Source organism: Acomys minous (assembly GCF_964271855.1).
Source record: "Acomys minous genome assembly, chromosome: 11".
Classification (NCBI taxonomy): Eukaryota; Metazoa; Chordata; class Mammalia; order Rodentia; family Muridae; genus Acomys; species Acomys minous.
Window position 1 is genome coordinate 74,832,577 of NC_140492.1, and position 13,786 is coordinate 74,846,362.

The window sequence follows — 13,786 nt, forward strand, 5'->3', positions numbered from 1 at the left end:
TTAAGGACTGCTTCCCTTCTTGTGATAGGGTCCCCATGCTACTACATGTAAATGAGGCACTGTACCACTGCATGTCAATCAAGTATTCCTAGCACCCCTAGCCCCAGCCAATCAGACACATTCACCCTCAAACCCCTCCCCACTGCCTAAGGCTTATAAATCCCTGATTCACTAAAATAAAGGATGGCTTGCTCTCTCTTGCTCGCACCATTCCTTCACCATGACTGTCTAAGACTCCATTTATTCTGGGATGGGAGAGCTCCCCTCCTCCATGGAGAATCGCTGCTAGACTCCCAGGGCTTGACTGCTGGTCAGGCAGTGATGGAGGAGCTGTCTTAGCAGCCGCGAAAGCCCGCTCCATCACCAGTGCTAGCTTGGTGCTGACCATTGGTGAAGCACCAGCCCTGCGTCTCACCAGATCTGCCTTCTGGCTGGTTTCAAGTGTCTGCCCCACATCCTCTGGTGTGCTTAGCACAGAGGCATAACCAAGGGGCTGTAACACTTTGGTATCACCTCAGGCCTTTAGAATGCCTGAGTTTCCACTGCTATCTGATACCAGGAATCTCAGTCTAAAAGAGCTAACTGTAACACCTAGTGGAAAATCACCGGAGACCGGGAGACTCACCTAGGCCACAGCCTCACCATGAATGCTCCTAAGCTGCCCCTGATCAAGAAACAGGAACTTTGACCTTTGACCTTGAGGTCCATCAGCTCTCCTCTGGAAGCCAGCATCATCTGGACCAACCCCAGACCACCCGCCAACGGTAAATGGCAATTGCAAGTTTCTGAAAACCAGAAAAACTAATAATGTACTCCAATTACAACCTCCCAACCAAACTACTCTCAATTCTATTTACATTCTTTCAACTTCCTGCATTTCATCTAAGACTTCAGGCTTCTAAAGCATATGGGGGATACCTGAGGTGCACTGGTACTTGGGAGGGGGGGCGGAGGAATCAAATTATAGTGTTATAAGAATGTCATTCAGATGCATTCAAACCGCACACACTCCTGGTAGGTTACTTGTGACTTTGGGAAGATATCTCCAGAACACGCAGAAACACTGAAAGAAGTGAAAGACATCACTAAGTACACACACACACACACACACACACACACACACACACACACACACACACTCTAAATGTACAGCCACATCTTGCAGATCTGCGTCCTCACCTGTTGCATCAGTGGTAAAGGACAGTGAGTGCAAAGTGAGGCCTGAACCCCTCACCAGCACAATCATCCAGCATTCTGTAAAGGATCCCACCTTGATACACGGTCCCTCTGCCCTTCCTTATGAGCAGCATCCCTTAGTTTCCTTTCAAGCTGGATAATTCTTCTCAGCTTTGCCTTCAGATCTCTCTGGAGATGCCAGGCCATCCCTCTATCCCAGCCCTTTCTCATAGAAGTACTAGGATTGAGTATCACTCTTTTGTTTTTTGTGTAGCCCTGGCTGTTCTGGAACTCTCTCTGTAGACCAGGCTGGCCTGGAACTCAAGAGATTCTCCTGCCTTTGCCTCCCAAGTGCTGGGATGAATGGCATGCTGCTCCACCACTTGGGAGGATCAATTTTTGAAGGCCTTTAACTAATAATATTTCTGGTTGTGAGCTTGCCTGAATCTTCTGGTGCCTTTTCTTTATAGGGCATTTGAAAAGACTGGTCCTGTGGTCACAGTTGGGTTGAACGTCTTTCATGGCTCAATATAGTGGGCAGAGTCTTCATTGTCTAATGGACCTCGTAGTCCTGGAGGATACTGAAACCCCAAATCCAACAAACAGTGCTTAACAAGCCAACCTAAAACTCACACCTGGTGTTCTTCTTAACTGCAGGTAAATCAGCCTTCCAGGCTATTTGTCAGCAATGTGATGACTTAAGGATTAAAGAGAGTACTCTGGGCTGACTGGGCTGATGGGTAGCTCTTCATTGGTTTTTCATTACAACAACAAAGGTGGATATTTTATCTACAGTCTCCCATGGTTGCCTTAAATATCAGGGGGTTTGTTTGTTTCAGCTACTGATCAGTGAATTGAATTCAACTGTTATAGATTTGGAAAATATGCAGTTTTTGACCCAGCTTCTAGTTAGTGTCTAATTAAGGTTACTGAGGAAACTTCTTTAAATTTTTCTTTGCCCCCTTCATCTGAAATCCCTGGAGTCTGTGGGCCTTTGTAGGTGGAGGAGAAGCTCCCTCCAGCTAAGCTTCCGGCTCAGAAACAGGAGGGTGTACCCCTGCTGGCAACAGCCCACCAGGCCCCAAAATGTGGTAAAAGGCTAGTTCCTTGCAGGGATACTTCCAAAGCAAACAGAACAGACTTTAGGCCAAAAGGTGTCAAAAGCTCTTCAAAGAAAGACATATCAAAGCTGCCCTGGAGACAAGTCCCAAGAGGCATCTTGGGTGTGGCTCCTGCAATTCGGTTACCCAGAGGTCTGGGGGGGTGGGGTGGGGGGGACTCACTCCCCTGTTTTTTCCCTCCATAGCTCTCTGTCTTTGTCTTTCTTTTATCATTAAGCTTAGTGAATTAAAATCTAGCCCTTGACTGTCTTTATTTTAACAAAGTGCAGTTGGCTACCTGACATTTTACAAGTCCAAGGCTCCCTTCCCCTACTTGTTGGGAACCGGACTCCCATACTCCCGTTGTCTCAACCCTGGCTAAGCTGGGCCACCCTGCACTCGCTCAAGCTAGGGGATCTGACTAGAAAGCTCCCTCACTGCCACATAACTGTGACATTTCATAGATTGTAAATTTAGTTTATAAGATTCTACATGGCCTGAACTCAGCAGTGTTATTGTCAGCTAAAGGAAATAGGGTTTCATCATTATGGCCTGAACTCAGCAGTGTCATTATCAGCTAAAGGAAATAGTGATTCATTATTAGCTAAGGAAATGGAGTTTTTAGCTGAGGAAATATAAAATTACAGGTGGCCAGGACTCAGCTCCCATGACAAGAGCGTTGTCTGCAGGCCGATAATGAGAACAAACAAAGCTGTAGCAAACTAAGGAGAACAAGTTAAAAATTCTCCCTAGCCCCCATCTCAACCCTGCTCCTGGAAATTACTGCTCTTATCTCACCCTACTTAGAATTTACCACCCTAGACCCCTCTATTGTTAACCCAGCACTCTTTAATTAACCATTGTCACTGAGTTTTACTTTTTGTAAAAGATATTTAAACCCTGAGTCTCTGTAGGATGGAGTCCTTCCATCTCTCCAGAGTTTGGTGGACCCTGACTCATCATATTAATAAATTTCTTTGCTTTTGCATCAAATCTGGACTCTGTCTCTCAATTGGGCTTCCAAGGATAAACTTAGAAGACTTAAGATTAACATTTTGGAGGCCTCGCCAAGATCTGAAGCCCCTTGAAGACCAGACCCCGGTCGAGGAATCACAGGTACTGCTGCAGCCTGTCTGGTCTCTTGTCTGTGTAAATTCTGTCACTTTCTCCTTTACTCTGAATCTGATTCGCGAACGATTGGTCTGGGCTGAGGAAGCAAGGTACAGGGAACCACGTTGCCTAGGTTAAGGGGAGCGTAGGAGTCTCCCCTTCTTCTTTAACCCCATTCCCCAGATTCTTGGCTTACAGGAGCCTCCAGCGTCTGCAGCTGTAACCACCTCTCAGCCAGAGGCGACCACCACCTGTCATCCAAGAAGATCCTGTCACAAACGACCTGACCTGCTTCACCTAGATTCTCCCCCACACCCCTTATCTGGCGGGTCAATCGCTGTCCTCTCCTTCCTCCCCTGGCAGACTGTTACCCCTCCCCTCAGTCCCCTTCCTCCTCCCCCTCCGTCCTCACCCAGTGCATCCCCTTCCCCTCTGTCCCCAGATTCAATGTCTACTGAATCTGTCCCTAAACACTACCTCCCTGCCACCAACTTATCTCCCCTGGTGGATCAGCCATGGGGACCTGAAGTAAACGGATTCCTTCCGAACTCAATCTTATTACTCTGCCGCTGAGAGTGGTGGGCCTCCCCGATGAGGATGGCCACGAATTCCTCCAGTATTGGCCTTTCTCGTCCTCGGACCTGTATAACTGGAGGCCCAGCACCACATCCCTGCCCCCCCCCCCCCCCCCCCGTTCTCTGAGAATCCTATTGGCTTAACTAACCTATTAGAGTCTGTTCTCTTTACCCACCAGCCTACTTGGGACAATTGCTAGCAGCTCTGATGTCTAAAGAGGCAAAAGAGGGGATTACACCCCACATCAATAGACTGCTAAAATTGGGTATCCTAAAAAGATGTCAGCCAGCCTGGAACACTCCTCTATTGCCAGTAAAACAAACCAGGAACAACAGACTACCGGCCAGGAGGTGGATCTCAGGGTGCTGGACATCCACCCCATGGTGTCTGACCCTTACACTCTCCTAAGTGCGTTACCACCCGACAGAACCTGGTAAATGGTCCTAGACCTAAAAGATGCTTTCTTTTGCCTGGCTCTGGCGCTGCAGAGTCAGGAGATCTTTGCCTTCGAATAGAAGGACCAGGAGCAGGGACTCACTGGACAACTCACATGGACCCGGCTGCCCCAGGGGTTTGAAAACTCCCGACTATCTTTGATGAAGCCCTCCATCAGGATCTCCAGACCTAGCGGATCTGCAATCCCCAGGTAACTCTCTTGCAGTACGTAGACGGCCTTCTAATCGCAACTAAAGATCAAGAATCCTGCATTGAAGGAACTGAGCAGCCACTCAGAGGGCTGGGACGCCTCGGCTACCAGGCATCCGCCAAGAAGGCACAAATCTGTCAGCGAGAGGTGATGTACCTGGGGTATCTTCTGAAGGGTGGGCAGAGACGGTTGTCAAAAGCTAGAAAACAGAACACTTTAAACCTGCCGACCCCAACAACGCCTAAGGAGTTGGGCTTCCAGGGATAAACTTAGACAACCTAAGTTTAACAAGTTCAACTCTTAACTTTTTTAAAAAGAGAAAGAGAAGAGACAGGGTCTCCAGAGGCAGCCCAGGGTGACCTGTGACTTTGAATCCTCAAATATCTGATTACTGGTTTATAACTGTGGACAAATCTGATACTTAATTTCCACGGAAGAATGGCACTGTTATCAACAGGGGCTACCTGCATTTGCCTGGGTCTTAGCGGAAGTTTTCCCTCTTTAATCTCATTACTATGGGGGCTAAGTGCTTTTTCTGTTTTCTAATCTGGCAGCCCGGCCTTTACCATTCTCTTTAGCCTTGTAAGTACCAGCCAGAAGCTATTTTAATTTCATACTCCAAATTTCTTCCTCTTGTCCTTTAACAGGAGACCAGAGAAGTAAAAAAGGAGGGGGAAGAGAGGAATGGAGGGAGGGAGAGAGGGAGGGAGAGAACAAGAGAGGGAGAGAAAGAGGGAGAGAGGGAGAGAGAGAGAGAGAGAGAGAGAGAGAGAGAGAGAGAGAGAGAGAAAAGGAACCCATTATTATGATATACAGGGATGAAGATGCAACAATTAGCCTTCAGCAAAAGTTCCAAGCGTGGTCCAAGCAACACTCACTGGCTCTAGCTATGCTGCATCAAGGGCTCTTGAGGTGGAGGATAGGATGCAACCAACTCCCAAGGAAGTGACGTAACAACCCATGCTATGAAACATACTGGACAAGTAGCCTTGCAACAGAGCTATAGGGACAGCAGCAGCTAGTACTCTTTAATACTCTACAATTCAATGATTGTCACATAATTTTTTGAGGTTTGAGCTACAAGGAAGAGGGTCCCACTAATTGCAATCAATTACCAAATATTTTAACTAAATTATCCTTATACATAACAATTACTGTGAGGTGAAAGCTGTAAAAGAAAAACCACAGGTTGTGTATAAAGAAAACCACATCAGAATAACAGCTGATTTCTCTGCAGAAACTTTGGAAGCCATAGTTTGGAGCCATGTAAGTCTTAAAAAACTATGACAGCCAGCCTAGACTACTATACCAGCTGAACTCTCTGCCACAATAGAAGAAGAATTTTAAAACTTTCCATGATATAAGCAGCCTAAAAATATTTACATTCAACAAACCAAACTTAAGGAAAAACAGACGCGAAGAGAGGAATGAGCAGAGAAGAGAGACTGTGGAGGGAAATATGAAGCCATAATTATTAAAACACAAAATACCACTTAGAATACAAACAACCACACCAAAGATCATCAACACAAGGATCACAATTAACGCACACTTTTCAACAATAATTGTAATTATCAATGGCCACAATTCTCAAATCAAAAGGCAGACATCAATGGGTCAAGAAAATCCATCTGGCCTGTCGCGGCAGCCATGGCCCTGCGCTATCCCATGGCCGTGGGCCTCAACAAGGGCCACAAAGTGACGACGAACGTCAGCAAGCCGAGGCACAGCCGGCGCTGCGGGTGCCTCACCAAGCACACCAAGTTCGTGCGGGACATGATCAGGGAGGTGTGCAGCTTCGCTCCCTACGAGCGGCGCACCATGGAGCTGCTCAAGGTGTCCAAGGACAAGCGCGCGCTCAAGTTCATCAAGAAGCGGGTGGGCACGCACATCTGGGCCAAGAGGAAGCGGGAGGAGCTTAGCAACGTGCTGGCAGCCACGAGGAAGGCCGCGGCCAAGAAGGACTGACGCCCCCTCCCTCAATAAACGTTTGTGCAGAGTTTAAAAAAAAAGAAAAAAAGAAAAAAAAAAAAAAAAAGAAAATCCATCTGTCTGTTGCTTCCAAGAAAACAGACTTTAAAGATAGGCATCACCTTAGAGGAAAAGGATAGGAGAAAGCCTACATGGCCTCCACACTACAGAAAGAACTCCAGGCAGCTACAGGATGTTGGGAGCAGGAAAAATAGTCTTCCAGAGAAGAGCGTACCAACTGAAAACCCATTACCAATGGTCAGCCCTGAAAACAATGTTACAAGTAACATACAGACAGAGCAGGTTGTTAAAACACTTGCACATATGCAATAACAATTCATAAAAAAGAGGCCATTGATTTAAAAGACAACAAGAAGAATGTGGATGGGATGGCTTGGAGGAAGGGGAAGGGAGAAATGTAATTATAATCTCAAATTTTTTAATGGTTTAAGAGGGGGCATTACTTTAAAGGGGTTTCTCCTTTAATTAGGTGGGGAAGGGAACACTGCGGTTTCATAATATCTTTTAAAAAGTTGTCTGTTTCTACTTTGAAAAAATGCATATGGAGAAATATGGCTACACTATGTATTTATTTTTTAATGTTAATAAATGTCTGTGAACCCAGTATGCTATAAGTCACCTGCAGCGGCTACAGGCCATGGGGCACAGGGTGCAGGGGGCCACCACTTCTTCATGGACACTCTCTTTACGGCTGGTTTGTAGCCACAACATAATGTCCCCCAGTTGCAACAAGATGTCAGCAGTCACTTGCTAGCCCAATACTCTGCTGCCTCCTTGTACTGGCTTGGATTTTACCCCCCACTGCTAGTCTGGTATCATCTTCTCAATGTATTGTTCCTGTTGCTACTGTATTTTCTTCCTTCTTTAATCCATTTCCAACTCAGTGGATTCAACATGGGACATTAGCTAATTCTGCTAACAGAAGAAAAGAAAGGTTAACTCCTTACGATCACTCCCAGCAACTGTGCAACCTGTCCTTAGACTATGTTCCAGCTTATGAAACTCCAAGTCTCATATGCCGAGGGTCCCTTCATCCTAAGGGACTACGCATGCTGAGCGAGCACTCTATGACTTGGTTCCTACCCTCTGTTCTCGTCACACCTGAGCATTCCCCAGTTTTCCATGTATTTCATTTGTGCCTTCATTCCTTCTAAATACTTTAAGACAACTCTCTTTTTGTCACTGTGGTGTATTTTATTATTTTACTTATAGAGGGATTGAGAAAACATCTTTATTGTTTATTTATGTATTTTTTTATAATCCCCAGTAGCTAACAGAATGCTTTAAATAAAAGTGACTATTTGATATTGCATTGGCTAGTTTTATGTCAATTTAACTAACATTGGAAAGCAGGGAGCCTCACTTGAGACAATCCCTCCATAAGATCAGGCTGAAGGCAAGCCTGTAGAGCATTTTCTTAATTAGTGATCATGGGAGAGGCCCCAGTCCATGGTGGGTGGCGCCATCCCTGGGCTGGTCCTGGGTTCTATAAGAAAGCAGGCTGAGGAAGTCATGAGAGCAAGTCAGTAAGCATCACCCTCCATGGCTTCTGCATCAGCTCCTGCCTCCAGGTTCCTGCCCTGCTTGAGTTCCTGTCCTGACTGCCTTCTATGATAAACAGTGCTGTGGAAGCATAAGCCAAATAAATCCTTTCCTCCCCAACTTGCTTTTGGTCATGTGATTCACCACAGTAACAGTAACCCTGAAAACGATAAAGTTAGTAAGGATGGTGTGGTTAACTAGACAGAAACAGCTTATAATAAATTCCCTCAGTTACCACCCAAGGGTTAGGGTGTCAAAGTTAACTATGTAATTACAGAAAATATCCAGAATACATCTCGACTTCTTTTTCGGTGCCTAAGTTGATTACACCTTCTATCTGAAGGGCTGGGGCACAGGCGACATTACCTTAGGCATCCAGTGACGTTGTAGAATATATCATAATCAAGCAAGCCATTTGCTTTGGGGTAGTCTCCCTCAGGCCACCCCGAGAAGGGGATGATGACGCTCTCCGTCAAGGTGAGCAAGGCTTCTGTTATCATGAGATGCTTGAGTTTATCGCATGAGGACAAGTTCCAGAGCAAACCTAGAAAAACAGCTACAGTGAGAATGGTGCTGAAACCCCAGGGGAGGCCGCCGGCTTTGGGTGGAAACCTGTGTGGCGCGCAGTTGATGCGAACAGAAACTGATTCCTAAGAACAGTTATCTATTGCCTAGTATGCAAGATCATGCAGGTTCAGATTAACCAGGATGTGGCTGGGATCCCGTCTGGAAGCTCACCTCCCGCTTTGGGAGGCTGGCTGGAGGAGGAAGGTCGCTGGGGCCGCCACTAGCGGGCTATTATTTCTCGCTTCTTCCCTTCTCTGTGTTTTCCACGTTGTGAAGAAGCAGCTCCATGGCTCCATTCTCACCACGATGGACTAGATCTCTGCATGCTGAGCCCAAATAGGCTCCCATAAGTCACTTCTGTTTGGTCTTTTATCTCAGCAGTAAGAAAAGTAAGCCGCATGCCCTTAAGCATCATTGCTGTTTCTTTTAGAGGCACTCTGCTACAGAGCGGACCTCACTGGGCTACCAAACTCGGGTTCACCAGCACAGAGGTGAGAAACTGGCTCCTGCAACTACAGTAACAACAGTTTAAGATAATTCAGTATGTTTTTCTCCCCAGAAGGAGGCCCACAGTGATGTTAATTGCTGCTCCTCACCACCGGTAACCTTTACCTGGGATTTTTGTCCCATTCATAGCAGGAATGCCCGCAGAACACTTTTTTCTAGTCTACTGCAGTAGGGCTGATCAACATTCCCAGTTAATGTTTGCCAACTGCTGCCCAGTGATGGATTTGTGCCGTCAAGGACTTTTGCTAAACATCTTTTATACTTCTTTTAGAGTTTGGCAGTAGAAGACAAACAGCCCTGCATTTTATCTCTCTGAAATGCTATTGTCAAAGGTTAGATTCGCATCTCCTCGTACAACTTTGACTTTCCCCTCGGTAGCATTACTAACGGGGAAAGGCTGGCTAGGCAACCAGGAAAAAGTTAAGATAATAAATGCCAGGGTTCCCAGGGCATCTACACAGAGACTGGAGCGTGCTGCTGAAAGGTAATGTAAAATCAGTGTAGGATTTTAAAAAGGTAGCTCTGGTACCCACAGACTTCTCAGCATAGAAACTATGGACATACAATTTGCTGTGACAGGGGCTCTGCCCCTGTGTAATGTTGCCTCACTATCCTTTGTTCCCCAATAGGTTGGTCCAACTCACTGCTCTCCAGGAAAGGGCAGAGAGAGGCAAGAAAAAAGAAGGGTTGATTCTTCCTTTCCTATCTTATCCTCCTCCATCCTCCCAGTCAGTAATTCATGCTTATATAATGTACTGCAGTGAAAGCATAAATATGTAGGATATCTACTTTATGACAGGTGATATCATCTCTCTTGATTTTAATGACTAAAATAATGGTCTACGTAGTTAAAGCCTGGCAACCCTTCAACACTATGTCAGTTAAAACACATTAGGCCTAATGTCTCAGGCTTAAACAGTTTGGTTTAGGTCTGTATAATGGCCCATTTTTGAAAGAGCAACCAGAATTTCACACAGCCTACACATAGCTTCCATTAGATATGGTCACGGATTTCTGGACTGCAGGAAGTCTTTTCCTGATCAAACTAGCATTTGGGGTTAGTCAGGAGCAGTGTCTCAGCCGAGGGCTCGGCAATGCAATCGCTTCGTCCCTCTCACTTCATCTTAAGAGGCCTGGAAGGGGGACAGAGAGAATAAAACTCAGAAGGTAGTTGGAGACAATGCAAAGGCAGGCCTGAGGCTGGGTTACCACGCAACAAAAGAGGAGAGGAAGAGAGAAGGAGAGGGAGAGGTGGGAGGTGGGGGAGGGGACGCCCTTGAGTTCAAAACAAGCAAACAAACAAACAGGTTTCTCTGCTGGCCAGTGGCTTAAAAATCTGATGCGTAATGAATGAATGAAGTTCCTCTCATTACAAAGAACCATACAAAGCACTCTCAGTACATCTTACATAAAAACCAAAGAGGATTACTTTCAACAAAGGAATGGAATTTTCCTTTAACAGGCAATATATATCCTTTTTTAGATTGGCATGCTATGTTATTTATACACAAGTGTATAATTTAGGAAGTTTTGTTGTAATTTTTAAAAGATTAATGTAGGATAATGTATATCTAGGCCATGATTTCTGGATGGCATACCAGCAGAAGAAAAGCATTCTGTGGAGATACATGTATGCACATACCTTTCTGCGCGCGCGCGCACACACACACACACACACACACACACACACACACACACACACACACAGAGCTTAGTAAGTAATCAACTAGAAATAGGGCAGTTACTTAGCACAAAGCAAGAGGCAAAGCCAGAGTCACCACCTGAGAAGTTTTAAGGCAGGAAATTTTGGGGAATCACTTTGTAGAGACCAGAGATACCTACTGAAAAGATCCAGCTTTATAACTGGGATGGGTAAGAAATTAGCTCACTCCTTGCCAAAATGTTAATGAGGATTGCTCTCCTCATGTTAGTGTTACACTGGAAGTGTGCAAAGCAACCCAGAGATGGGCCAGAATCTGGGGTACACTCCAGATTCATTGTACCAGAATCTCAAAATGGATTATCAAAGCTTATATTTCTGAATATCAGCTCTGGGGGTGGGAACCCACACCTGTATTAAACATTCTCTGAGACTGGTTAAAATTTCAATGATGTGGGTGAGTTGGGAGTCAAAATATCTTGAGTGATCCTTAATCTCTCGAATATCATGTTAGTAACTACCTCTGTGCTCAGTTAAACCATCTGTAATATGCAAATGGACCCCAGTTTCTACCATTACTAAGAGTTCCAGAGACTTTTTCACTTAGCTTTAAGCCTCCTACTGATGTTTCCATTAATGTATTTAACAAATGCCTTGATTCATGACATCATTCCTCTGCTTTGATCAAAGCTTCATGAGTCTCTACCACACCGGAACATCTGGAGTAACGTAACTCTGGGTCCCAGGATGTGTCAGTCACATCTGGCTCACAGAAAACTATCGCTCACGCCCTTTGTGGTGAGAGCTGTGCTTTTTTGTGGACAATTAAACAGTTTCTTTCTGGATATGGTGGTACTTGCTTATAATCCTAATTCTCAAGTCAAGTTTAAGGCCAGCTAAGGCTACACAGCATACCTAGGGAAACAACAGACATCCCTAAAATCCCCAAATGTTTGGCAATAGGAAAACAACAGTCTAATGATTTGGAATAGATGTCACTTAATGGTTAGATTCAGCAACATAATATTTAGGGTTTAAATATTTCTCTCTCTCTCTCTCTCTCTCTCTCTCTCTCTCTGATGTTGGTCTACCTGCTTTCTATTAATAGATTCTCATTTTTAACTCAGAAAAACAAAACAAAAACAAAAACAGATTCTGGTCAGTGATAATTTAAATACATAGCAATTATGAGAGCTATTCTACTACCCATAGCTTATGGCCAACTATGATGATATAAAAAAAAAAAAAAAACAAGAAACTGGTAAAAGGCATAAAGAGGTCTATAGTATTAAAACACATATGTTACAACTAGTGTCCGTTCCATGAGGAAATACAGTTATTTTAGTAAATCTCCTTTAACTTTTACATAGCAAAATATGCATTTTCACAGTGAAGGAATATTTTCACCTTCGCTGAAGAATGTGGATCAGAAATGACAGTGAGACAAATAGACAAATGGGAGCAGAGCCAATAAGGGGAAGACTCACATACAGGGCTTTCACTATGTAGATGTGCCTACGTTAGGGAAACAGTTTCTGGGACTTAGGAAGACTTACATGTTGGTTTCTTACTATGTAGATGTGTCTATGTTAGGGCAACAGTTTTTTCTGAGGTGTAGAAAGCCCTTATTTAGTTGTTCTAGAGCTAAAGGGAATCATTTAGGAAAGTTTGTATCAGTTCAAAACAATTAATATAACTAAGTGCCCTCCTGCCCTCCATTTGTCAGCTGTACAGATAACCTGGAATGCTTGGATGGTTTCTACTGCATGGGCATCACCAAATGCTCTCTGACTTTAGCCGTCTATCATCTGTACAAGAAAAGTGTGGTTTAATGGATTATTTTCTCAGAAAACCTTTCTTGCCCAGTTTCCCCTGCTACTATGTATCCTAACCCAGTCACTGATTTCCAGGGTTCCCTGTTGTGACCGCCGTGGCATGATCCTGCCTCCTTCCCTTAGCCATGTGCACTTTGCCACGAGCAACTGTCATGCTCTTTCACACCACCGCCAAGGCCCTGACATCCCCCCCCCACACACACACATGAGACCAGCTCCTCCCGAGAGGGTTTTCTGACTAGGAAAAGGAGAATATGCTTGGTTTTCTTATGGGTCATTGCTACATGAAGAATATGCTAGGTTCTAAATGTTAGGTTTCGTCTTTATCACCCGAAGTCTTTCATGCTTTAGTTGAACAGAAAAAAACAAAAAAAACAAAATAATTTCCCCAGCCCAGGGCTCAGTGCCTAACTTCTGAAAGGTGTGCTCTGAATGTTGGCTGGACGAAGGCATCAGTGTTAATTTCTGCGGATATTTTCATGTAAGTGACAAATGGGAGAGGAATCTCTCATCCTCATAGCGTGTAGTCAGCAGGGCAGTTTGGTACTACCCTTCTATAGTTTATACAGTTACCATACCAAAATAAGGGCTGGGTGTCCTCTAGCTCAGCATGTCTCGCCTAGCATAGTGTTAAAAATCAAATATTTTAAGCAAGATATAGTGATAAAATTTTATAGAAGAAAAATTAAGAGATTTGTCTAGAAGCAAACTTGCCAAGCATGAATAAGGGTCTGGATTCAAGCCCTGGTATTAAGAAAAAAAAGTATTTACCAGAACACTGGTAACTATTATTATTAATTCTTAAAACTTCTTGATAACTTTAAAAATATTATATTCCTTGAGGTACAGTTTCCTTAACAGTAAAACTAAGATTTAATACCTCATAATATCTAAAAATCTAAATTTTCTTTGGTGATAATTACATTTCAAAATCACTTGAGGTATTAAGTGAAGTCCAGGTTATATAAAGACAGGAAAAAGTGGCTCTTCGCATTCTGAACAATTTGAACAATGCACATTTACTCTCCGTTTCACTCCCTTCACAGATTTAGAATGCAGACTGTTGAAGAAATAC

The 13,786-nt window shown here is 44.3% G+C and overlaps 2 protein-coding genes across 2 annotated transcripts in view; one reads left to right on the top strand and one right to left on the bottom strand.

The window, feature by feature from the left end:
* Positions 1-13,786, bottom strand: part of PKP2 (plakophilin 2) — a 60,352-nt gene that overhangs the window by 20,496 nt on the left and 26,070 nt on the right. The window contains exon 6 of the mRNA XM_084802290.1: positions 8,509-8,686. Coding sequence (XP_084658416.1) covers positions 8,509-8,686 — 178 coding nt within the window. The remainder of the gene's footprint in view (positions 1-8,508; positions 8,687-13,786) is intronic.
* Positions 5,709-8,488, top strand: LOC311609296 (large ribosomal subunit protein eL36-like). The gene has a single exon (XM_084802294.1). The coding sequence runs from the start codon at positions 6,259-6,261 to the stop codon at positions 6,574-6,576; it is 318 nt and encodes a 105-aa protein (XP_084658420.1). The 5' UTR covers positions 5,709-6,258; the 3' UTR covers positions 6,577-8,488.

Coding starts and splice junctions, on each gene's coding strand:
- LOC311609296 (XM_084802294.1), top strand. CDS start 6,259: ATGGCCCTGCGCTATCCCATGGCCGTGGGCCTCAACAAGGGCCACAAA.